Source organism: Astatotilapia calliptera, chromosome 14, assembly GCF_964374335.1.
Source record: "Astatotilapia calliptera chromosome 14, fAstCal68.1, whole genome shotgun sequence".
NCBI lineage: Eukaryota > Metazoa > Chordata > Actinopteri > Cichliformes > Cichlidae > Astatotilapia > Astatotilapia calliptera.
In genome coordinates, this window is record NC_137435.1 from 41,173,413 (window position 1) to 41,200,080 (window position 26,668).

General features: G+C 40.3%; 1 protein-coding gene and 2 long non-coding RNA genes across 7 annotated transcripts; 2 read left to right on the forward strand and 1 right to left on the reverse strand.

The window, feature by feature from the left end:
- Nucleotides 1-1,222: 1,222 nt before the first annotated feature.
- Nucleotides 1,223-20,100, reverse strand: LOC113036816 (uncharacterized). 3 transcript variants are annotated; one of them, XR_013901321.1, is made up of 5 exons: nt 14,449-14,466; nt 13,974-14,019; nt 4,042-4,120; nt 3,672-3,928; nt 1,223-1,547 (listed from the first exon to the last, which is right to left on the reverse strand). XR_013901321.1 is itself a non-coding variant. In XM_026193334.2 (5 exons), the coding sequence occupies exons 1-5, from the start codon at nt 20,048-20,050 to the stop codon at nt 1,462-1,464; spliced, it is 567 nt and encodes a 188-aa protein (XP_026049119.2). In that variant the 5' UTR covers nt 20,051-20,100; the 3' UTR covers nt 1,223-1,461. The 3 variants fall into 3 exon arrangements, 2 of the variants coding, with proteins under 2 accessions (XP_026049119.2, XP_026049118.2); XM_026193334.2 differs by lacking the exon at nt 14,449-14,466 and adding an exon at nt 19,952-20,100; XM_026193333.2 differs by lacking the exon at nt 14,449-14,466 and adding an exon at nt 18,602-18,953.
- Nucleotides 14,623-15,603, forward strand: LOC145420042 (uncharacterized). The gene is made up of 2 exons (XR_013901324.1): nt 14,623-15,192; nt 15,369-15,603. It is a non-coding gene; the product is annotated as an uncharacterized LOC145420042 (long non-coding RNA).
- A 3,419-nt stretch (nt 20,101-23,519) lies between the features above and the next one.
- On the forward strand, nt 23,520-25,951 carry LOC113037001 (uncharacterized). 3 transcript variants are annotated; one of them, XR_003274539.2, is made up of 5 exons: nt 23,520-23,567; nt 24,267-24,332; nt 24,683-24,838; nt 25,291-25,383; nt 25,681-25,951. It is a non-coding gene; the product is annotated as an uncharacterized LOC113037001 (long non-coding RNA). The 3 variants fall into 3 exon arrangements; XR_013901322.1 differs by lacking the exon at nt 23,520-23,567 and adding an exon at nt 23,576-23,723 and having other exon boundaries at nt 25,681-25,837; XR_013901323.1 differs by lacking the exon at nt 24,267-24,332 and having other exon boundaries at nt 23,539-23,567; nt 25,681-25,837.
- The last annotated feature ends 717 nt before the right edge of the window (nt 25,952-26,668 follow it).

Consider the following 26,668-nt stretch of genomic DNA (forward strand, 5'->3'; position numbering starts at 1 on the left):
CGTCTCATAGACCTTGATACTTCACGTGGTTATTGTCATCACCTAGTGGTCAAATTATGATATTACAACATGACCTTTTTCTTTTTTTTTAAAGACATCTGATCAATTTTCCACAGATTTATTTGATATGTAATAAATCTACTCATGGCAGTCATCTTAGGTCACTGCAGATGAAACAAGGCCCTTTTTTTTGTGGTTCCTGTTTGGCTCGCGATATAAAATGTGCATTTATGCTAAAATCAAAGCACTGTATTTGTATAGCGCTTTACATCGCTACACTTTAGCCCTGTGAAGCTGGAGAGCAAGAGCCGGATCATTTTGACTGTGTGACAGAACCAGCAGGTCCCATCCTGCCTTCCACAGGACATACTTAAATCTACAGTCACAATCCAGTAGTTACTTATGTTTCCAGCCCCCTCCCCCCAGTGTTTTGCAGAACATGCCTTTCTTTTCTAGATTTATTTTTTAAGTCAATTCAGGGTTACACAGAGAAACACTTCTGCATGGCAGTCATGCTGTAAAGGCAAAGGCTAAGAGTAATTACCTACTAACAATCAACAATCTGGCTTAGAGGAATTTACCAAGAAAAATCAAACGTCAGTTTCTGTACTACACAAAGGTAAGAATTAGACTCAGTGCTTTCATGAAAGGTTGCAAGAAGCCCAGAGAACAGTGAATATCATGACCCACAGTGAAAGCTGGAACACTGTGTAATAAAACAGAATCCCACATAGCCATATTATATTCAGTGCAGCAATTACCCTCTCGTCTTTTAACAACAGTCCATAAGAGACTTCTGGAAGTTTATTTATGACGTATTGCTGGCATCAAATTTAAAATATGCAAATTTCCTGCTATAGTATGATGTCTCAGTTTAAACATCTGGTGTATATTTTATGCTGTACTGTAAATAAAATATGGGTTTCTAAGATTTGCTGATCATTCCATTGTTTTTATTTCCATTTTGCACAGTGTCCCAATATCTTTGGAGCTCACAGAAGGACAAAAATACAGCTTCGCCCACTCAGTGAACTCATTTTCCTTCCTATCAGATCTTTATGACGCTGAGCTTCCCTATCCTCACATCTATGTTTTCCCACAAACTCTTAATGCTGGAAAACTAAGGTGCTTTTGAATACTGTGTTGCGATGTGCAGCAGGAGCTGGTTTCAATGACGCCCAAACGTCCTATTAAAAAACAAAGCAATAATGATACAGCGGAAGTGAGTTAATGCTTTTAATTCATAAGTCTTTAATATATCATATTATCATATATCATAGTTGGAATTCAGTTTATATGTTAACATACTGCATTATTGCATGTACTTGGGGATCAGGCAAGTAATGGAAGCCTGCATAGAAATGTATTTAAGAAAGTTTCTTAAATTTCAAAATGCCTAAATGGAACAGATACATCTGTGTTAGTCAAAGCGTTCAGAGACCCTCCTTCATGCTTGCTTCATCAGGAGTCAACGACTCTCCACAGAGTGAGGAGCACCACAGGCCACAGGGAGGTTGGGCTTGCAGCACAGCACTTTGGGACTTGTTCTGTAAGGATAAGAAGAGCACAGCTTGTCTCATCCTGTTTGATGGAGCCTGACAGTGATGCGTCTGCTACACAGTTAACACTTTCTGCTGCAGTTTGAATGAATTAACTGCACTTTTATTGAGCTCGAGTTCTTTTAACTTCTTTGATCTGTTCTCTTGACACATCAAGTTGCATGGATTCAACTGCGGCACTCCACACCATGCATGAGTGGACAACACTCATATTCATTTCAGTGTTGTATCTGGCAAGCTTTAGGATCGAGGAAACGTGATTAGAAAAAGACATGAGCTCATTTATTTTAGATTATTTTAACCACAAATTCTGTCTCTCACCTGCAGATCTATTCTACTGTAAAGATGTATTAAAAATAAATAAATCAGTAACATTGCAAGCACTAGTTATTCAGAATTGTTAAACCTGGCAGTTATTTTCTTTGATATCTGATTAATTATCGAGTGTGCTATTTTTCAATTCAATTTTATTTTATTTATACAGCGCCAAATTGCAACAACAGTCGCCTCAAGGAGCTTTATATTGTAAGGTCGACCCTACAATAATACATACAGAGAAAACCCAACAATCATATGACCCCCTATGACCAAGCACTTTGGTGACAGTGGGAAGGAAAAACTCCCTTTTAACAGGAAGAAACCTTGAGGGGCGGCGCCATCTGAGAAGGAAGACAGGATAAAGACATGCTGTGGAAGAGAGACAGAGATTAATAACAAGTACGATTCAGCAGAGAAGTCTATTAACACATAGTGAGTGAAGAAGAAACACCCAATGCATCATGGGAATCCCCCGGCAGCCTACGTCTATTGCAGCATAACTAAGGGAGGATTCAGGGTCACCTGGTCCAGCCCTAACTATATGCTTTAGCAAAAAGGAAAGTTTGAATTTTAAAAGTAGAGATAGTGTCTGTCTCCTGAATCCAAACTGGAAGCTGGTTTGCCAGGAAATTGTCAACTGTATGCTAACCATCGTCCCCTAAAGCCTAGAACATATTCAAAATGCTTTGGATGCATTAGAGCAGCGGTCCCCAACCCCCGGGCCTCGGACCGGTCCGTGAGTCGTTTGATACCGGGCCACGAGAGTTGAGGCTCAGGTGTGAAATGTATGGTTTTCAGGGTTTTATTGGTTTTCAGCGTTACTTTGTTATCGTTTTTATGGTTTACTCGGTTTTCCTGGGTCTTTTCAGTGTGTTATGAATAAATCTTCTTTTTTCGGTGCTAGTTTTATTTTGTTGTATTTATCCGCGACACCTTAAAGGCCGGTCCGTGAAAATATTGTCGGGCATAAACCGGTCCGTGGTGCAAAAAAGGTTGGGGACCGCTGCATTAGAGCACTTTTCAAAAATTTTTACATAATAATTATTGATAAATCCATTTTAAATACTAGGACACCGGCAAGCATCAACTTACTTTGATATTTGTGTCAATTATGCAAAATTATTACACTGACAAGCACAGTTGGGGCTCAATACTGGCACAAAATATTGATTTCATTTTCCAGTTTTAGCTATTGTAAGTTTTTACAATGGAAATAAACAAATCAACAAAAGCAAAACAAAAAACCCACAATGGATGAAAAACTATTTGTTAACATTTTGCATATGACTGGGTAGTATTAGCAATTTATAGCAACAGGAAATCAGGAAATGAATCACTTTCTCTTGTATTTTGATTACAGTGAAGATTTAAGACTGGCTGGGCCACTGACCTTTAAATGATCACCTGCTGAACTAAATCCTCGCTATGAGTCTCTGTCTCTACCCACCTGTGAAATTTGCTCATCAGTTTAAAGGTGGCTATATGCTTGTGAAATTTTGCACACATGCAATCCCAAAGTGGACAATGTCTGTCTATAAACGGGCATTCAACACTTCCCAAGGTGCTCAAAATGACCTTTGTGGTAGTTCCAACTAGGCTTTTTACAACTGCGTTGCATCTTTAAAGTAATGATTATTGATTAGTTGATCTCCTTTGCAAAAGTATTACATTTCTCTCCTAACCATGGAACCCATTCTGGGTCATCTGGTGAATAAAATGTTGGCACACCGGGACAAGAACATCTTGCTAAGAAATCTGGGGGCAGAGTTGGGCTGCTGTGTAATGAATACTTACGTTTTTCTTTGTGTGCCTTGTAGTCTATGGTGATATTCTTCGTTTCAGTCCTCTTGTTTCTTGTCAGTGTGCATGTGAAGTTTGTCACATTACCAGTCTCTTGCAACTCGCTAAGACTGTGTTCTGTTAATGGGACAGTGTAATTCTTGCACATCGTGTTTTTCATTGTAGCCAGTATACCTCCATTCGATGTCTTGAATTCACAGCTGAAGGGCATATAGGGAGGTTGTGAACAGTCTTGATAGTAGCACTGCAATCTTTGAAAAGATCAAATGGTATGGTTAATATAAGGCACACTCCATTTAATGTTAGGGTTCAGTACAGCATATGCATTCGATGTGATAGTGGCATTAACACTGAAAGCTCGAACCTGAGACTGTTATTTTCCTTTGTGTCGATGCAAGCAGTAAACACACCAAAATCCCCCACCTTTTTGGCAGAGATAGAGCCTGTAATCAGATGTTTGGATACATCATGTCATACACAGTCACAGTCAAGGCGTTCTTCAGATGTATATACAAAACTCCAGTTCTAATAGTTCCCCCAAACTAAACTTTAGAACTTCTAGTGCTGATGAACTATCATTTAGCTCACACACTTTAGAGCAGGGGTGGGGAACTCCAGGCCTCAGGGCCGGTGTCCTGCCCAGTCCTGCTTCAGTGTTCAAAAAAACTCACTTTGATTTTTGAAAAAAAAAGCAGGACATTCAGCTGTTCAGGAACTTTATTTTCAATAGTTTCCATTCTTATAGAGCAGCGGTGCCCAACCCCCGGGCCTCGGACCGGTACCGGTCCGTGAGTCGTTTCGTACCTGACCGCGAGAGTTGAGGCTCAGGTGTGAAATGTATAGTTTTCAGGATTTTTATCAGTTTTCAGCGTTATTTTGTTGTCTTTTTATCGTTAACTCGGTTTTCCTGGGTCTTTTCACGTGTGTTATGAATAAATCTTCTTTTTTCGGTACTAGTTTCATTTTGTTGTATTTATCCGCGACACCTTAAAGGCCGGTCCGTGAAAATATTGTCAGGCATAAACCGGTCCGTGGCGCAAAAAAGGTTGGAGACCGCTGTTATAGAGGGTTCAAGCTGCTCTTGTTCGTAGACTGAAAGTTACCAGCAAACCTGACAATCTCTTAAGTGAGAAAATGAATGAATACATCCATAATCACTACAGATCTCACATTAACACAAATGGAAATTTGGACGTGACAATTTTGCTTTGCAGGCAGAAGTAGTGTGTGTGAAGGGTCTCAGTTATCAAGGTCATGGTAGTCTAAGAAGCTTGGAAAGAAAAGCGACTGGACTTCTTTAAGTTTCCTGAAGATGTTTCGCCTCTCATTCGAAGAGGTTCTTCAGTTCTAACACTGGATGGTGGAGAGTCCCAGGTAGTTAAGCCCTAGTGGGAGTTGTGTCTCATCACATGAGCCAAGGTGTGAAAAGGGATATGGGTCCTTATCAGCAGAGTTTCGGGTGAAACCATTGTGAGACCTTGCCTTAATCTATCACGGGACCTATTGAGATCACCTGATGCAAGATGTGAGTGGGCGTTGAACTGCATTGTTACGCAAACAATACGCAGTCTCGATTTCTTCTGTGGGATTTGGATGGTAGGCTCAGAGCTCAGTGTAAACCACATATATCATGTATCATTACATTAACAGTTCAGGCTGGTGTTCATGGTGTAATTGTGTAGGGATGGGTTAATCTTTGCACACACTTTGGGTCCCTTAGTACCAACTGAGAATCATTTAAACTCCACAGTCTACAGTGCATCCAGAAAGTATTCACAGCACTTCATTTGCTCCACATTTTGTCACGTTACAGCTTTATTCCAAAAAGTGTTCAGTCGGAAGATCAAACTTTGAGCCTGAGGTCCAGAGCGTTCTGGAGCAGGTTATCATCAAGGATGTCTCCGTCCATTGCTGTGTACGTCTTTCCCTCCAGCCTCTCCCAGTTTCTGCTTCCAAAAAAAAGAGATAGACGTCCTTCGGGAATGTTCACCTCTCTTGTCAGAGTAACAATGGAGCTCTGTGAGAGTGACCATTAGATTCGTGGTCACCTCCCTGGGTAAGACCCTTCTACCCTGGTCCCTCCTGCTAGCCATGCAGCCAGCTCTAGTGAGTCCTGGTGGTTCCAAATTGTGCTCACTGAAACCTTCAAGGCTATAGACATTGTTCTGTAACCTTCCTTAGACCTGTGCCTCGTTACAATCTGATGTCTGTAGATAATCCTCAGTCATCCAGGTAAGTAAAAACAGTTGATTCTGTTCATCTGGACGTTTTCAGTGGAAGAAACGTTTCGTCGCTCATCCAAGTGACTTCTTCAGTCCAAACTGACTGCAGGTTTCTATTCTATTCTAACATTCTTGACAAATATCTGTTGTAATTTTTCTCTTCTTTATATCCAATAATGATTTGCCTACATTAATGTATTGCCATGTCCACGTAGGCCTGAAAGCCACTGTACTGTCTGACTGAATTCTTTAAATGCTTTAAAACTTTAAATGCTCCAGCTTCATTATCACCAACCCACCCAAAACTACTTTATCCTTTCCTCTTTCCCAACAATTTTCTAACATTTCTCTAATACGATGACTTTTATTATGACCTTTCAAATTTATACAATAATTAACCTTTAACACTTGCCTTGTAACAATTCTTCGGATTGTACTTGTAAAGCACATATTGGTGTTGTCTTAATCGTCCCTAAACAAATTATCAGTGCACCGATCATAAAATACCTTCCCTCCAATCCATACCTCCATTCCTACATACTCCAAATCCCCTTTCTCTTATTTTATATGGAATACTACACTCAATGAAACACACCTGCTGTCACGGTTCTGGGTCAGTTTCGAACCAGTATTTTGAGTTTTGATTGTTAGTTTATTTTTTGAATGATTGTTGTGGTTTTGGGTGTGATGATTATTATTATTGTTAGAGTTCCATGTTTCTGTTTATTTGGGTTTAAGATTTGTGCTCTCATGTTTTGTGTGGGTTTAGTTTCATGTGTCATTTTCTGTCTGTCTCTCTCTGTCGAGTCTGCGTCTTAGTGTGATGGTTTCTTGTTCCTGTTTTATTGTGAAGGTCTGCGTCTCATGTGAGTGTGTTCAGTTTTACCTCTGTCTCATCTTGTTGATTATTCCCAGCTGTGTCCACCACCTGTGTGTAATTCCCCTGTGTTTCTCTGTGTGTATTTTAAGTCGTGTCCTCTGTCATTGTAGTTGCTGGTCCGTCTGCATATCCACCATGTTTCATCCGTGTGTTCCCTGCCGTCATCATCATGTACCATCGTCTTCCTTCCTTTATGTTCAGGTTCGTGTTCGTGCTCAGTAGTCTAGTTGTCCCAGTATAGTTTAGTTCTCCGTTTTGCCGTTTGCCTCTCTTTTTGTGTTCAATAAATCACCTTTACACCTTCACGACTGCCTGCGTTTGGATCCTCCTTTTCCTTTTCTACACGGCTCTTTTCACTCGCCGTGACACCCGCCTCCATTCCCTTCTTTCCTATCACATCTAACTGCAGTATATCCAAATAAAGTCCAAAAAAGTCTTCAACCATATTTCCTGTATACAAATTATGCCATGTTTTTCTGTCTGATTGTATATAAACTGTTTATAATCTTGACCGTTTGACAAAAGACGACTTGCATTCCACTGTAGGATTAATATGGGTATAAACTGAACCATTACATTCCCCTTCTTGACTTGCCCAACTACAGTTTAGATATGAAGAATATCAGGTGAACTATGACATGCCGCCTTCACAATAATCTGAATCGTTACCGTCTTGGACTCATGTTGCATTTATTACAATAAATGTCACCATCTTCTTCTTGTCTTCCTCCATTTTTCTTTCAACCGTGTCCACAGCCTTTTTCATTACTCGTTTCTTCCCTATCATGGGTTTTTCACTCGGTCTCTCTTGCTCAACAACACGCCTCTGCACCTGTCACTTCCTGCAGGATCCTCGTTTGTTGAGCAACTGTCTGCTGCCTCGGCACTTCACATCCCCAAAAAGCAACACTGTTCTCCTCCGCAACTACAACATTTTGGTTTTACTCCAACTCCACATTTTCCTTGCTGATGATCTCCAGAACATCGGACACATCTCCTCTTTCCTTTACACATCTTAGCAATATGTCCAAATTGCTGCTAACACCTCATTGGTTTGGGTACAAACTCCATCACACTGAAACGCATCAATCCAATGAAGATCACCTGTGGTACCTCTTCTGTTTCAAATTCCACCTCCACAGGTTCTGTTTCTCCTCTCTGTGGACCTCTTGTCATTAGTCTTACTCCTTTAACTTCCCTGTTTCTGAGTTATAAATTCTCACCCATTTCTTTCATATTTACATTTAACAGCACTACTACAATGGCTCCTTTATTTCCATTATTTCTCTTTCTACTACTCTTACAGTTGTTTTAACACAAACCCCCACAGGTTTCTTCACTTTTACCACCTCAGCTTCTGTGTTACAACCAATCAGCAGATTCCAATCTTCAAGAATCTTAGCATTTTTGATTTGTCCAACTTGTGCTGTAAGTGTTTTTCTCAACTTAAGAGGATTGATTTTCTTTACGCCCTCTTCTTCAAAGCTTGCACTGACATTTACAGATTTGTCTTCTGACTAGGGCTGGGCCATATCATACCGTTCATGGTAATACTGGTATAATTTTGGGCAACAATAGAAAAATGAAATATCGCGATAGAATATTAGTAAAACGCGCATGCGCAGTGCCTTTGTTTTCATACGCACACGTCGGAAAAAGCATGGCGGCGAAAGCAAATCGTTGAATGAAACAGATGAACCAGAACTGGTTTGTAAAAATGCTGCAGCTTCAGTGGTGTGGAACTGGTTTATAGTGATGTGCAGATCGATCCTGAAATATCGATTCCTCCGATATCAAACATTTATGTTCTAGAATCGATTCTCACATTAAAATATCGATATTTTAGTAATTTAGGGTAAATTTGTAGTTTATCACTAACAGGAACACGGTGGAAAGAAACTATAACATTCGGATTGTCTACATTCAAAGGAACTACTTCCTCTTCCGCCTTTCATAGTCATGTGCGAAATACGGCTGTATAACAATGGCTGAGTGTAATTGTGCGGACGTATTTTATCTCCACAAACAGCTGAGACGTGGTTTGTGTCACGGCTGGCGGGGTGAGCCGTGTGGTATAGGAGGAAAAGGACCCAAAATGCAGGCAGTTGACTGGTGATGAGAGTGAAGTTTTATTTGCAGAAGTGGAGCGACTGAACAGGTAGTGAGAAAAGACGAATGACTGAAAAACCTAGACTGGGAAAACTAAATAACAAACCTAAGCATGAAACGGGGAGCAGAGAATGCAGAGCGACGTCGTTACACCAAGAAACACAGACGATCCGACGATGAACAGAAGCCAACACACACTATAAATACACACTAGGTAATGAGGAGATGACATGCAGGGGTGGACACAGCTGACACTAATGGACATGATGAGAGGCAGACCTACAAAGTAAAACCGGAAACACACAGACTGTTTTGCAACAAAAACGCAGGGACCTGAACAGAGCACAGAGGGGAGACACAGCTGGGAGCAATTAGGCTAACGAAACAGGGGAGAGGTAAAACTGAACACACTGACATGAGACATGAACTTTCAGAGTAAAACAGGAAACTAACAGACACAGAGAACCAGACAGGACACTGAACTTGACAGGCAGACTCATGAGCAGACACAATGACACCATGGACAGACAGAGGGAACACAGAGAAGTGGGAGCAGGCAGGCAAAGAACAGAAACCTAACAAATGGCAAAATCACAACAGAATGCACACTCGGAATGAACAAAAGCATAAGGAAACACAAAACACTGAGTCCTCAGACACAGGACCATGACAGTTTGCGATACATGTGGCAAAAAAGTGAGGTGTTGTGGCCATAATTGCCAACCTTGAGACCTCAGAATTAGGGAGACATTCAAAAGGGCTGTTTTGGGGGGGGGATAATTTTACAGTGTTTATTTATCGGATAAAATACGTTAAATGTCACCGTTATTATTGGCCGGCCTGGAAACACCGGGGGTGTCCAAATTCAGAGGCTGCTTCCACCTGAGGACCCGCCCTTCGCGGTCTAAAGAAAGCCGGGTAGTACGTCACGAGCTCCCTCAGTGGAGTGAAACTCTGCCGTCTGCTCCTTGCTATCTAAAATATAACCGGGCGCTGGCATAAACTCTCGACCGTCTCACACTTTGTTTAATTAGTTTTCTGTTTGATGTTTATTCAGCTGTGTGAAAACCCGGAAGAACCCTCCCGAGGGATTAATAAAGTTAAATTTAATTTAATCTAATCTAATAACTTTAATCTCAGCCAAACTGATTTACTCACGAACAAATAAAACACTGAAAAAGCCAAACAAGAACATTTTTAAGTTAGCAAAGTGACTTATATATCATGTTTAACGCGAGCAGTGAAAGACCGCGGGGGGTTGAAGACGATGTGTCGGTCGGCTCAGATGTTTGAAGTTTACACAGCTACATTCTCACCTGAAAATGCGACCCAGAAAGACAAATAAGAGTAATATTAAAACTGAGTAGCTGCCGCCATTGTTGTAAACTGGAATTGGCTGGGCCGCGCTATGAATATGCAATATGGTTTTCCAATTTTGTTGCCCGGGTGGAAAATTGGGAGAAATTCGGGAGAATGGTGGCTCCGGGAGATTTTCAGGAGGGCCATTGAAATTCGGGATTCTCCCGGAAAAATCGGGAGGGTTGGCATGTATGGTTGTGGCAACATCACTAACCTTGTCAAACACCTCAGAGTAAATCATATCACAGAATATGACGAACGTATGTTGAGGCGAACTGAAGAGGAGGACAGGGACAGGTGCTGCTAGGGCGAGACAGACGTCTCTCACAGAGTCCTTTAGTGCTGCAGGCAGGCAACGTGTTCAAATAGGCACAACTTCATTTTTTTTTTATTTCTATATGATGAACTCTGCGTTATTAAGTGATAAGAACAAATAATCTGATGTCCTGTAATCATTATGACGCTATAATTTGAGATACAATAAATAAAATAAGTTTTTGTACAAAGTATCGGTATCGGATCAGTATCGTCGATACCACCCTGAATATTACTTGGTATCGGATCGGAAAGGAAATCAGTGGTATTGCACATCACTACTGGTTTAGCTTTCGTCCGTCAGATACACAACAAAGCACTATTTTTGGTGGAGCATGCTAGCGGGCCGTCGTTATTACTGTGTTGTTTGGAAAATACGGGGCACTTAAAATCAATCCTTTGATTTCTCTGAAAGTCGACAGAGCCCCTTATAATCCCGTGTGCCTTATGTTTGAACTCTGGTTGTGTTTACTGACCTCGAAACGATTTTATGTGCACGGCGCTCGAAAATCTGTCAGATGTTTCAGTACGACTTTGCTAAGCTACGAAGCCGCACCGCTTGATAGATTGTCGGAGCATTACGGCTATCGTAGGCGGAGCCTCGCGGAGTGATACGTTCTGTGCTTCAACATAATATTACCGTATTGTGTGTGTTTAACCTCTTTTTAAGTTTTGTGGATATTATACATGGTTATGCTGAGATTATGTCGGCCAGTTTCCACTGAAATGCCTTTTGGTCAAACTGTCAGCGAGGAATTAGCACTGTTACATTTTTATATAACTTTAATGCACATAAAAAACAGCTGCTTGTTTAAGTGCAAATACACTGATGGGTTTTTTTGCACTAATAAAGTTGTGGAGTTGTAAAGCATTTTGTCTAGTGTCAATTATATCGTCAGTTATAGCGTTATCGCAAATTTTCAAATGTATATGGTGATAAATATTTTTGGTCATATCGCCCTGCTCTACTTCTGACAAATCGGTTTCTTCTGTACTACCCTCACGTCTCTCTTTTTCCTCTTCCTTTCACTTGCTCTGCGCATGTTTCCACCCTTCCCCACCTTTGCCCTCTCATTCTCTTCACTTGGACCACCAATCACTTCCTCTCACCTACCATCCATACTATTCCTTTCATTTTTTCTCCTTCCATCAAGGCCATACCCTGGATTATGAGAGGAAGCCTGCAGGTGATTGTTACCCTCAGCCAACTCTCCTGTGAAACCTCGCTCACTCCTTAAAAAAACCCCAATCAACTCCAAAATCCACACTGTTGACACTGAAGCAGTGTTGCCAACTTAGCGACTTTGTCGCTATATTTAGCGAGTTTTCAGACCCACTTAGCGACTATTCTTTTTCCCTAAAAAGTGACTAGCCACAAATCTGGTGACTTTTTCTACTGTTATTGGAGACTTATTTATGACAACTTTTTGACATGAAAGCGCGTATCGCTCTTACTCTCAACAAGCAGCGGGTGCTGCCGTGGGCACCTCGCCTGTGCCACTCATGGGCAGAAGATAGTCCTCACGCAGCTGCTATCAGGGCAGGAGATGTTCACACCTGCGTCCAAACCGCAAATGAAACGCGCATGAGCGAAGCCGCTGCTCCCACACTGACTGTAACGCAATCTTTTCTTGTTGTTTTGTGGATCACAAAGTTTAAAACTACTTATAAACACACACACACAAAGTAACTCCCCCAGAATGCCTACTTTGAGTCACTTTTGCTGGTCCAGGCCCGGGTAAAGGAGCAGGGTTGGAATGGTGACATTAAAAACAACAATAATTGCTAAAAGAAATTTAATTTGTGGTGACAATTAAATTCTAAATGCATTTAACTCACTTTATGTCTCTTCCATGATTTTATTTCTGTCTCCAAAAACGTAGGTTACAATTACATTAGCATGACCAATTATGCAAATTAGGCAATGATGTCATTTAGTGACTTCTAGCGACTTTTAGGACAGCCAAAAGCGATTTTCCTTACTGAGGAGTTGGCAACACTGCACTGAAGGCACACAGCTCTCCAGACCTGCCAGTCAAGCACCTCACACCTCTGACACTTTCCACTGTGAGACCTTATATGACTGTGCAATGACAATATAGAGTTATCTTATCTTATCTTATCTATCTTATCTTATATACACAGGCCTGTGCCTTTCAAAAGCATGTCCAATTAACTGACTTTTTTCCACAGGTGGACTCAGATCAAGTTGTAGGAACATCTGACAGACGATCAATGGAACGTTGGAACATATATGTAAATATGTGTGCATGTATGCATGAGTGTATCCGTATGTTTGCAGGTGTATATATAACTTGTACATATCGTTCTTGTGTAAATGTAAATTTGTCTGTATTATTTTGTAAATACATAAGCTATTGGCATCTTTCCATGTGTGTGAAATACACAAACTGCCTTTCTTGTAACAGTGACAATAAAGAGCCATTCTATTCTATTCTATTTCACCATGAGCACTAGCTCGACCTGTTGCCTGTAGTACTAGCGAGGTGTAATTAACGTGAAGTATCTGGTGAGCAGATGTATGAATATGAAGCTACTTCCGTAAGATTATTACTTTTACTTAAGATAAAAAGTTTTTTTCTTCCAATTTGCAAAATATTTATCCAGCACAATATTACGTTTAAATTATGTCTTTTCCTTGTCATCTGTGATAGGACACAGGGCTGAAAATCACATCCAGTGTTTTCTAACACCAGTTTTCACTCTGATTTTATTTCTGATTAAATATTCAGATTTTCTTGTGGGCCTCCTTACAAACTGCTAGTAAAAGCCTGCTTCTAAATAATGTTGCATATTCTTATGATTAGCAAAATGACTTCGAACACTACAGCAGATCTGTTGCTGAATATCTATGGGCCGGTGTCCTGCAGGTTTTAGATCTCACCCTGGGTCAACACACCTGAATCAAATGAGGAGTTCATCACCAGGCCTCTGGAGAACTTCAAGACATGTTGATGAGGTCATTTAGCCATTGAAATCAGCTGGACACATCTAAAACCTGCAGTACAGCGGCCCTGAGACCTGGAATTGGCTGTTGTCTGCTTCAATGTTATAATGATGGATTGCATTTATATAAAATTGACAGACAGAGCTGGGGATCAACTGGCAGTGTTCCAGTTACAAGATGAGCTTCCCAATCCCCTGAACCACGATCGCCCCTTATGACTGGAAACAATGTTTTCAGCTGATAATGGTTCTTATGGGTTGTTGAGCCCAAGAGTTAAAATATGTGAAATTCTTTTCAAATTACCTTTAAAACTGAAGCAATGTGTTACAACTAGACATTCATTCACTAGTACCTAGATTTACACGTACTATGTATTAATTTATATGTCTAAACAGATCCTTCAAATAGTCTAACATATTCAGATGTCAGTGAAGTAAGCTTACCCATGACGAGGAAGAGAAGAGCCCCTGGGACTTGCATTTTCCAGATCTAGTGTTTGACAGAAAACAGAAAGAAAGCGTGATGCTGTTGCCTTGAGAAAAAAAGTATCTGTAATATTATTTATTATTTTAACATATCAGTGATATTTTATCCAGTCTTTACCTTAACCCTAGAACACTATCGCCGGGAGATTTTCACCCGAGCAAATGTATTTACATAATTTTCAATATGTTGCGTTTGTCTGAGTGTGGTGGGTCCCTGGGTAGCTTCAGCATTGTCTTTGACGTCTTTGAAGGCGTGGGTGTTTCCCTACCCCAAATCCCGCTTTTTCCTACAGGCATGTGTTTGGGTGAATTTCACCCGGCAATAGTGATAGAGGGTAAAGTAGGTTTTGGGTGGATTTCACCCGGTGATAGTGTTAGTGTATAAAATCAGGTGATCTTGCCGCATTTCAAGGGTGACAACATTCAGGCTCACCATATTTACTGTCCCTCTTCAACTACAGCTGTCACCCTGTTGCAGGTTTAGTGTCTTTGGCATCCCAGCTAGTGAGTAACACATAGGTAAGGTTTGTTTAACTTGGCAATTGTTAGCTCCAGTGCATTTCTCTTTACCAAAGAACTAACCTTGGTGTACTTCCTCCCTGACAAAGCTTCAAAAAAGAAGGTTGTACTGCTCCTGTCATCCATGCATACACAACCAAGCATAGGACCCACTCGTAAGCCTGAAGTGATTGAATTTTACAACAAAACAAAGGGAGGTGTCGATACTTTTGACCAGATGTGCGCTCACTATGGTTGTGGAAGAAAAACCAAGAGATGGCCCCTTTGCGTGTTCTATGGCATGATCAATGCTGGTGTGATAAACTAATGGATCATTCACAATGAGAATGCAATGAAGAGAGGTGAAAACCAAATGCAGAAGAGGCCTTATATGCAGGCTTTGGCATTGGCACTCATCAAACCATGGGCAGAGCAGAGGCTCCCCTCTTCAAATCTGTCACGTCAACTCAGAGTCCTGATCTGTAGCGTGCTCGACATCCCTACCCCTGGCACTCTTGAAGGTGAGGCAGGACCAGTGGCAGCAGTGGTCCCTTAGTGAGGTGTGCTGACTGCCCCACAGGCTTGGACAGGAAGACGCGATACAGGTGCCATGTCTGCCGTCGACCGGTGTGTCCACGCCATTACTACCCTGTGTGTACTGACTGCATGTAAGGAATAGGTAAGTAAGAGTGGTCCTGGAATTTGCACGTTATCCTTATTTAGTGCAGTGGTTATAAATAAATATCAACAAGTGGTGATTTCCAAGTGAATTCATATGGTAAAAAAAAAATTTTTAGTCAACTGGTCATTTTTACCCACTCAAAAAATGCCATTTTTTGTTTCTCTCTCCTGCAGCTGTTCACGTGTCAAGGAGACTGTGCCTTCACCAGGGAAGACTCAAATATCCCATGAATGGGTGGACCAAAGACCAAGTTTCCAGCATCATTATATTTTTGTTTAGGATTTGTTTTGTTCTCCAACTGCTAATTTTCCAGAAATTTTGGAGCATTTTTTAGGGTCCCCCCATGAAACTTTTTTTTTCCATTTTCTTAGATATGGCACAGCTGAAAATACAAGAAAACCACTCTAATTTGTCATGTGTTGTCATATATTTTATATATTTTGATGACAAGTACTTTTTGTTGGGTATATTATATTTGGTAAAAATCACCCAGCGTTAGTGATGGTGTTCTAGGGTTAAAACATTTGTTTTTTACAGTTTGAATTATGAAAGGAATTTAGTCAGTCACAACACATCTTTGGTAGTTTATAGGAATATAAAAACCATCAAATAAGAGTGAACCCAGCAAACATTTTTTAAACTGTGACCATCCAATGTTTGCCATGGAAAACATAAATGCATGTGCTTTTGTTTCTTTAGCCCAGTGACATCTAATCCACATCTAATTTGACACCCAATATCAGCATTATCAAGTGTGGTTAAGTAGGATTGTGCTACAAGGCGTGCTCAGCTAAGGTTTACTGTACTTTCTACATGAGTACAAGGTTGCACGTCTTCTGAGAACGGACGCATATGGCTACAAGTGCTCTAGTCTATCCTTACATGCTGAAGAAGAAGATGTAGAAGCACTATCACAAAAAACTACATGTGGAAGACGGTGACGGTGCAGTGGCTCTCACTCTCAGACACTTCTGGCCTTGTTTTGTTGTTTGTGCACAAGGGCACTCCATCCCACTGATATGACAAATATATATTGATATTATGCTGACGATATGACGTGGCACAGCCCAAAAACAGAATCGGTACATTATTTGAAGGTGGTAACTAACTGGTGACAACTAATTCTGTGGCTGTGGGGTGGCTGTAGCTCAGGTGGCAGAGCAGGTCAGCCACTAATCAGAAGGTTGGTGGTTCGATCCCAGGCTGCCTCCTGGCTGCATGCCAAATATCCATGGGCAAGATACTAACCCCATGTTTGCCTACTGGTGGTGGTCAGAGGGCCCGGTGGCGCCAGTGTCCGGCAGCCTCGCCTCTGTCAGTGCGCCCCAGGGCAGCTGTGGCTACAATGTAGCTGCCATCACCAGTGTGTGAATGACTGAATGTAGTGTATAGCGCTTTGGGGTCCTATGGACTAGAAAAGCGCTATACAAATGCAGACCATTTACCATAATTCATAAAACACAATATACAAATAATAATGTATAATGTGTATGTGTTAGTCCCCATAGGGAAATAGTTCCTCTGCATTTCACCCAGTGAAGCAATGGGCAGCCACCAATGCAGCGCCCGGGGAGCATTGTGTAGGGACGGTACCTCAAGGTAGCCATTCAGTGGAGTTGAACCCCCGACCTTCCGATCATGGGGCCACCACTCTACCTACTGAGCTATCCCTGCCCTCCTCCATTATTGGAGGGCAGGGATAGCTCAGTAGGTATCCCTGCCCTCCAATAATGGAGGAGGGCAGGGATGGTGCTATTGTCGTAGGGGTAGTGCAGCAATGCTCTGCTTTTCTCCAAGTGAAGAACTACAATGTTCAGATAATCTGGGTAAAGTTTAAATGACACCAAAGGTTATTTCATGAAGGAGAGCCAATAAACAAAAAGGAATAATTCAAGCTGTAAAACTGACATTTAGAACTTACTACACATGTTCTTTAGTACTTTGCAGAATTAAAAAAGGGATTTCCTAAGTAACCTCCCCAAGCAATTTATTGCAACTTGTGCTGAATTTAACGTGGAAAAACATTTAAAAATCGTGCCTGATGCGGTTGTGCTAAATGCCGTTACGAGTGTTTGGAATTCAAAGCAGGTCATCTAAAAAAAATACAGCGCTTTTCTACTCTGTCTGAGCACTCAAAGCACTTTACACAACTAATTCATTCACCCAAGCACTTTTCTCTGAGCTTTTAAGTGCTAAGTAGTCTACCATTTATACACATTCACACTCCGATGAATGCATTGGAGAGCAACATGGGGTTAGGATGGGCCTAAGGATATTTGGCACGGGATCGAACCACTGACCTTCTGGTTAGTGGCTGACCTGCTCTGCCACCTGAGCTACAGCCACCCCAGTAAACTGGAAGATTGATGGTTCAATCTCTGAGCCCAATCTTGGGCAGCTTACTGATCCTCAAGTTGTCTCTGAATGTTAGCTAGATAGACTTAAAAATTGCATGGAAAAAATTGCTTGAGACATACTGTATAATGTGCTTTGGTCAGCAGAGCACCGCGTAACATCAGTGTGTAATAGCTAGGTTTCATTTGACGTAGACGTGACGTCGACGTAAAGCGCGAAATTTGACTGGCGGTCGGAAGTGAAAAAGATAAGCGCAAAATCACAGACAGACAGTACGCAAAATGCCTATGTCCTGTTGTGTTTACGGATGCTCCAGTAGGTCGACCAGAGAAACTGATAAACGGTATTTTAGGGTACCAAAAATAGCCCAACGAAGAGGAGAAAAATGGAAAATTCTAACCGAAAAACGTAGGAAAAAATGGATTTTAAATTTACGTTTACAGTCGGGAGGAGCAGAGTCTGCCAATGCCCGTGTCTGCAGCGACCACTTCGTCAGAGGTAATGTTATGTTTGCAAACGAACTTATTAGCATTAGGTTGTCGTTAAATTCTCGTTTACTTAGTGCTTTTAAGTTAGTAGTCTAATATTGACTTGATTGGGACTATAGGCTGCCCAAGTGCTTTGGATGACGAAGAGTCGGAGGACTGGGCTCCGACGGTCAATCTCGGCTATGAACGAAAACCCAGATCGGAATCAGTTCTCAAACGAGAGAAAAGAATGAAGCTTAAGGCAGAACAGCATCGATGTGCAGAGGCGATTTTGGATATGCAACAGACGGCTGAGAGCCCGGATTTGAGCCTAGTGACAGTGGAGAACAGGCTACTAACCCTGCCATACAATTGCAATGAGCTGCAATCACTTCTCCATCCTCCTTTGCAATTACCCAAGTCTTCAGAGGTGTCTCGTTAGACCGCTGAGAATGGTTTACCTTGAAACAAACAACTGTCACTCTAACGAAGTCCTAAGGATGTGGCATGTTTGTTGACGTTAAAGCCGCTACCGCTAACTGTTAGCGTGTTTAAGATAAAGCAATATAAGAACAAACACTCACCCTTGCAAACACCAAACTGTATCCATCACGGAGACGTTTTGTTCCAAGGTTGTGGACCCACCCGCTGACAAAAAAATTGTACGCCTCCAGACTCTTGAAAGCTTTCATTTGCTGCCTAGTGTAGTAAGAAGTCTGGAGGACCAAGTAGTTGGTGATATCCACAGCCTCGATAGTAGGCAAATCCTTTACTTCTGTGGTGTATTCGGACATTTTACGGATCACGTCCGATATATTTTTTAACTATCTGTTTATATCTCTCCCGAGAAACGGGGTCTAAAGTTGCACAATAGCTGCTCTCCTGACTCTCCACAGTGTCCTCCATGTTTACTTCCGCCCTCCACTCAAAAATCGCGCTGCCTCCGCACGTCATCAGAACCACGTGACCGCAACCCAACTATTGGTGCAGATAAATGGCTAGAATGTAGAATTTTAATGAGACAGAATGGACTAAACTAAACCCGAACAGAATGGAGAGGGACTGGTTATTACAGCCACCTTCATTTATCGTAGCTCATGGGTTAGCTTGGGGGTTCAGGGTCTCCTCATTAATACAACCACATAATCACATAGTATGCAGAGAAAACAGGGCCCAGTAACTTCAACACAGGTACGATCAGGACCTAAACATAAATGTTGAAATGTTGTGTTCTCCTTAGAACCCAAGGAGAACACAAATCCACATTCAGTACTGGGTTTGTCAATACTTGCGTCACAAAGCGTCTTCAGTATCTGCACGACACGTAAAGAGCATAAAAAGAAAACCGCAAACAAACGCGCTTTTTTCTGCGCACTTGTGCTTCAACCAGCTGATTTTAGTTTAACTGACAGGAGGAGAAAACTGGGAATCTGCAGATGTGAGAATTGGAGATATGAACTTTTAATTTTTATTGTACAAAAAGACAAGAGTGCGATGGTAATGTGCAAGCGCTGCCAGGACAGAACAACTTTGGCTCTTTGAAACTAACGCGAATCTGCTGCGGCGTATAGTCTGTCTGATTCATTCTATAAGAACAGTTTCGGCTGCAGTATAAGAACAATAACACGACGCCTTTGTGCCGCACAAATGCGCAAAAAAAACTTCTAACAAGGAACAAGTGACGTTCAAGAAGAGGGATGCGTCGAGCCGGGGGAAGTTACGTCTCAAAATTTCATTGTGATATTTTATTGATTTATTTTTAAATCAAGCCGTGAGGACCGACCCGTTATGGTAACTCAAGGCAGAAATGTTTGCTGGATGTGGTCACAGCTGAAATGTGCACATGATCACACGTGTCGGCTGAACAGGCGCACAGGACAGCTCTGCCTGAATTAGTGGGTGATCTATGTGAGTGTAAGTGTAGTGTGTCTTACCCTTGGTCTTCCTTGGTTGCCTTGAGTGATTTGCAAGAGTTGGATGGCAGAAATGAAAAGGGAAAGAAAAACATCCGTGTAATGGGCAGGATTGGGCATGATGGAAGCAGCAGCTGGGGTGGAGTTTAAGTGCTGCTGCAGTGCACACATTGTCCCCCACTCGGCATTTAGAGGATTGATATTGAAATCGCTTGTTAAAAAAAGAAGTTTTTTTGCTTGTGTTTTATATGGAGACTTAAAGGTTTTGAGCAAAATGCATAAAATACAGGCAATTTATAAAATGCCAAAAAAGTTCATCTATCCACACTTATCTAATTTTTCTTGTAGTCAGTTATTTATTCATTTATTCCTATTAGATTTCTAGATTTATTTAAACTTTCTTTCTAATGTTTCCACTTTTGCACCCTATAGCATCCACTTATATGCCTCAACTATAAAGCGAAGGGCGGCACTTTATTTACTTTTTTAATCTACCAAAGAGGCACAAACTCAGATGACACTTTCACCAGAGTTTGTTGTGTGTGACAGATAAAGCTCTCCATGCACTAAGCAAGCACATGCGCATCCATAGGTGTTGATAGTACCACAGTTGAACATTATCTCTACATTTACTGCTGCACATTTTATTTATTTATTTTTAAGGTCTTTTTTGGTCTCACTTGATTTCCCTAAGGAAAGGTTGGGTGGTTAAAATCATTTTGACACACCATGAAGGGACAGACTCTGGTCTACATTCATCAAAAGACAATGTGAAAAATAAACACCTGCATATTCTTCCTTTATGTTTCAAAAACAGCTTTGACCTGGCGAGGCACTTCTGTGTTCTGTGGTGTCTGGATGGACATTTACAGCAGATCCAAACAGCCCTTAATACAAACTATTGAAATATTGTTCATACACATTATTTGCTGACTTTATTTCTGACATGTTTATAATATACGCTAAGATAGATCTTGAAACCCAGTTGGGCATCACTTGTTGGCAGCTTGTAGATATTTACGTTCAGATTCTTCAGATAAGAGAATAAGAAAAATAAAGATAAAATAAGTTTAAGAGGTGCTTACACAGGGACTGTATGTAATGCACGATAACACAAGTATCCACACAAAAGGATATAGACATATCTGCAGGTACAGTGTAACCATCAACAGTTTATGTTGATGTTGTGCATCACACATTGCAATAAACCCTGTAAATGATATGTATCCAGACTGTGTGATCAAGGATGAGACTGGCATACCCCATATCATAATCCAAAAATTAATGACATTAAATAATGCTGAATTAATGAAAAGACAAAATTCAGATATTTCACACTCTCAGGTTTGCCTCATGTTGTGCAGCTGCATGTTCTCTCAGCCTTGGAAACGGAAACAATGCCTGTTGCAGTCATTACATTAATGCATCAGGACTAATGGATATGAACTTATGTCTTCATTTCCTGGATCTCCTTCCCCAGGGTAGCATTATGAAATGTTATTGAAAACAATGCAGTGCTATCCAACTGAAAAGGTTACAAACACAACATCTTTGAAAAGTCTACATGCTCATTTTCATGTCAGCAACATGTTTGACAGAAATTAAGTGGTAAAAAGAGAGAGAGGAGGTTGTGCAGTGCTTAAAAACAAATGTTTCATATTCATTGAAGTTCTTTGTCTGCATGATTATTAAAAAAAAGTGGAAAAAGAGCCTCTGTGGCACAACAAGTAGTTCCACAGTTTAAGAGTCATGGCTCAGGGTAACGTTTCATTATCTACTGCACATAGTGAAAGATCACACTCTACCATGCAACGAGAAAACCCAAACAACAAGATCCACACACGCCAGCGTCTTCTGTGGTTAGAATCTTTTTGTGAAGTGTGATGATGTAGGAAGCTATTTTTTTAAAGAAGAAGAAGAAGGAGGAGCTTTCTGAGGTTTTGTTTACATTTTTGATAAAGCACAGGTTTGAATAGTTTTTAACTCAATCCATTTGCAGTTTAGACTGTACCATGGTTGTTGTTTTTTTAAATTGTGGGGATTGAGTGACCCATGTACAATCGGAGTTTTGTAATATTTATATTAAAGTGACTGCACAACACCAACATTTGCTAGAATGAGCAGAAGTCAGTCACAGTTTGTTTGATAAACACGGCCAATGAGCTGTGAACACCAAGACACCAAGTGAATGTTACATCATCCAAGTCTGTCTCAGGACTTACACGGTCACAATCTGGTGATTATTATCATTCGATTCTAGGTTTTGCTGTCAGTTATGTAGTTTTGTGTGACTCAACTTTAAATGTTGATTTGATTGTCTGCCAGTAGTGTGCCACATTTGTAGGATACTGTATAACTTTACAAGTGAACATAAGTGCAACATATGCAATGAAAACACTTCTTCCCCAGTAAGAAGACAACAGTAATGTACGGGCAAAGGGAAGATATTAGCGTAGCAGTCAAACTTACCCATGGAAAGCTTTAGATACAGGACACATGGATGAATGATCAATCATTTGTTCAAATTAGATGGAAAATGTTTGGAACCATTGGATCTTCGATTTATGTGAAAATTTGAAGATGAAAACGCTTTAAATTTCTAAATGCAGTTTAAAGTACAGACAGACAGTCTGACTTTTATGTCTTTACTCTTCAACAGATCAATACCAGCAGCAGAGTCTCTGGTTTTATGTGGAGACTACACCCAAGCATCTAACAGATCTAAGTGTGTGGCTAACCCGTCTACAACAGTGGATGGCTGAAAATGAGGCTTCTCACTAATTTTGTCCAAAATGTAATGCGACTGCAGCCTGCTCTCAACATCAGCTAGGTAAGAAGTAAAAAGAGCAGCTCTTTGTGATGCTTCACTAACAGAAACACCCCCACTTGACTCCATGTTCTCTTTTTGCCTGCATGGAGCAGCAGACGCACTCACACCAGCTTCCACAGGAGTGGGAGTAGTGCTGTGCCATACACAGTATTACCAAAACCAGTACTGATACTGTTAGCCTTTAAAGGCAGCAAAAATGAGTTAACACAGATTTCAGCTTTCATGTATTTTGAAACTGTGTTTTCTGGAAACCTGCAGTGTGAAAGTCTCTAAAGCACTTTAGTTTCTGTTGTTTGTGCCGTGAGTGATGTCGCAGTCAACACAGAAAGGCTCAGACATTTTTTACAGTTCAGTTCAATTCAATTCAATTTTATTTATATAGCGCCAAATCACAACAAAAGTCGCCTCAAGGCGCTTCATAGATACAGAGAAAAACCCAACAATCATATGACCCCTCAAAAAAATGAATGAGGTGGATTGTTCAGTGTATATTAATTATTTATTTTCATTTTACTTAAAATATATGTTTTTGTTAAGTTAACATGTGTTTTTCTAATCAAGTCTACGTAATTGTGTCTATTATTCAACGTACATAATACTAATGTGTTACTTGATCGCATAACATTTAAGTTAAGTCAATTAGGATCGATATACCTTGTATATCCACAAGGTGGCAGTAATGCAAAAACAGTTGTAATGAAACCGCGCAGAACAAGAAGGTTTCACGGCTTGTGCCTGCTCATGCACAAGACTTCAAAGTTAACTGAAAAAGGCTGTTTTGGCGCCAAGCTGCTGTTTCTTTGAGAGGTAAGACCACTTTTTTCTTTGACTATGTTGTGTAGTATCTATATGTCCAGCATGGTTATATTTTGCGTTTGTCTTACAAGACATGTTATATCGTTTGCGTGTGCTTGTTTTACATTAGTTTTACTGGGTCCTGGACATGCTTATTTTGTGGACTGTGTAAGAAACATTTTTATTGTTTTTTGTTTTATTAAGGGATTAGCTACAGGGGTTCATGGGGTTATTCTTTCAAGGGGTTATTTTTCCATTTGCTTTCTTGGGATTCCTTTTCTGTAATCCGAGAGTCGGAAATATCGAATAGGATAGCAAGGATAGCATAAAGTGACATTTAAAATCCAAAAAGTCAAGGGCGAAAGCCACTGTGACACCATTGTTCTGCTCTATCAGTAATCTGTATTATGTAAAAATGGTCTGTAAATACAGCATGTTTCCTAGCGGAGTTATACATATCAATGTAGTTATAAATTACAGTTTGTGAAAGTACACACTTAATTTTTTTAATAAAATTATTCAAGACATATGAGTGGACAGACAATGGAGGTCGACAGACCTGGTGATAATTGCTTCTATAGAAAGTTAGCACATGGCAGTGTCAATCTCTTGCTTTTCTTCTGAGTAGTATTTTATTTAGTTGTAATTCAAACAATAATTTGCTCCTTGAAATTAAGTAATGAATTTCTTGTTTTACTTTATAAATTTCAGATCCTGCCTTTACCTGCTCCCTCCTATACTGATGTGGTGTATGTGGTATTGCTGAGCTTGTATGTGGTATGTGAACTGTTATACTTTTAAAAACAAAACTGTTTTATAAGTTAAGTTTTCTTTTGTGACCCATCCCATGCCCCTGTTATTTCTTCTCCACATCTGAACCATGGTAAAGGTTGCAGTTCAAGGGCCTGAGGCATGAAATTCTTTTCAGATCAGCTGTGATCAATATTTTTTGGAACTTGATAAATGACAATAAAAGCTGTAATGGCTCCATTAGCATTTTGTGTAAATGTTTGTGTTAAAATTATAGCTTTAATGAGGTCTTACTACATTAGTTTTAGTTTGTATATGTGTACATATAGTATGTATATTTACAGTACAGTATGTTGTGTTTGTTGACATATTTTCAGGTGGAAGCAGAATATGTGAGGATTACTACTGCTGCACATGTTCCAAGGCTTTTTACACAACTTGACCAATACACTGACCAGCTCATAAAAGTCTTCAAGAAAAAAGGAGGCGTTGCAGGGAAGAAAATTAGACAAACTTTGGCCCCAGCCACACAGGTGCGTTATTCTGTTGGTAGCAAAATATTATGGCTAATAAGATCATTTTCAAATTTAAACAGCTAGTGTATGGTAGCTGCACAGTGCACTTACATTTATATTAAGCAAGACAAAGTTTGGTACTCAAAACGTTGGAAAATTAAAATTACCTAAACATATGTAAAATCTGATCCCTTGATTTAGGTTAAACCAGAAGTGAATGTTTTTATGTTATGTTTTGAATGCAAAAAAGATGATGTATTAGTTTGTCTTTACCTCCATTATGGACATATATAATGTGGTGGAAACCCTGCCCAACAGGTTAACTATTCATGTCCATGTGATGATTAGTTGGTCTTGTGTACATGTCTATCTGTGCAGTGGATATGTCATTCATTTTGCGTATAATGTGAGTTTCTGTCATCCTAAAGTATATCTGTTTTCTCTTCCTGTATCTCTGCCACTCTCTACAGAAGGAAACCATTGAAAAGGGGAGGGAGTGTGTCCTCAGGGCACTACCTTTTTACCTGAATGAAGACCCAAGCATCCTCTTCAAAGAATAATTGGTTGGTAATTTTAGTTTAGTTTTTTATCTGTATTAAACCAAATTTTGAATAACTAATGTTGTTGCATGTTGTAATGTTGTTGTTGTTGTAATTTGCATGGAACCTGTTTAAATGTTTTGGGGAATCTTCTTGTATACCCAAACTATTTATATTTATCGTTGAATCTGTAGTCTAAAATAGTGGCGCACTGGGGTGCATGTTCCTAATATTGTGTTTACGTCATTAAAGGGTAGCTTTGGCCCTTTTTCTTTCTTTTTTTAAAACTGGATGCCATTTTTCTATGTTTTTGTGTCTAAGCTACAGCTGTTCAGAGGGAGCTGGAACAAATTACCCTTGCTATCTTTACCATCGAAAGAGCTGATGCCAGCACTCCTCCAGCCGATGTGGGTATAACCATCTAGTGTGTCCTGCATGACCTGGAAGACCTGGCCTCTGCATGTGCACTCTTAATGGGTGGGATATATGCACTGAATCTCAGTTAACCTCAAGACTGAAAGCTAAGAGACAATCAAAAGTATTGAGATTTAAAGGATTTAATTGAGAGATGATACTGCACCAGAAATGTTGAAGGGTGGTGTGTATATTAGCGTTTGTCGAGGAGGGAAATTATTTTACTGCTATTGTTAAATAATTGTTATTGCATTAATAATATAATTTGCAGCATGGATATTGCATTCCAAAGTTTAGACAGTGTCTCTTTCAGAAAGACTGAGTTGCAGGTTGACAGGAAGTTGTATGCAGAAAGAAGTAGGAAGTTATTTTGAGCCGCAGGCTAAGACGAGGCTTTAACAATGTAACAGATAGCTTTATCATTTTATATTAAGGTTTTAGTAGAGGTTCTTGATTAAAACATTTATTTAGTAGAAGACATACACATAGTCTCAGTGAGCTTCTGGTCTGGTAAAAGGTCAGAAGTGTAAGAGGTGACACAAAGAGCATGTGAGGTCAACACACACACACACACACACACACACACTTTAAATTAGATTTATTTAGAGGAGAGGTTAGTTATGTTTGGCTGTAACTGCAAAATTGTCTTGGTAAAAGAGGAACCGTTTCTTGGTGTCTCGGCAAGAAAGAGGAACAAGACAAGAATTGAAAGGTAGACAGGAAGGGCTAGCCATGAAAATAGAAGATGATTTTCTAGGTGAAAAGTCATGATGTTGATCTGATCTATGTATAAAATGTATCTGTGACGTATGAAGGGGCGTCACTAAATAAACCCTGATGCTATAAAATATCTGTCCATGCTTTGATTAAGTCGAAGACTACTTCCTGTCTGCGT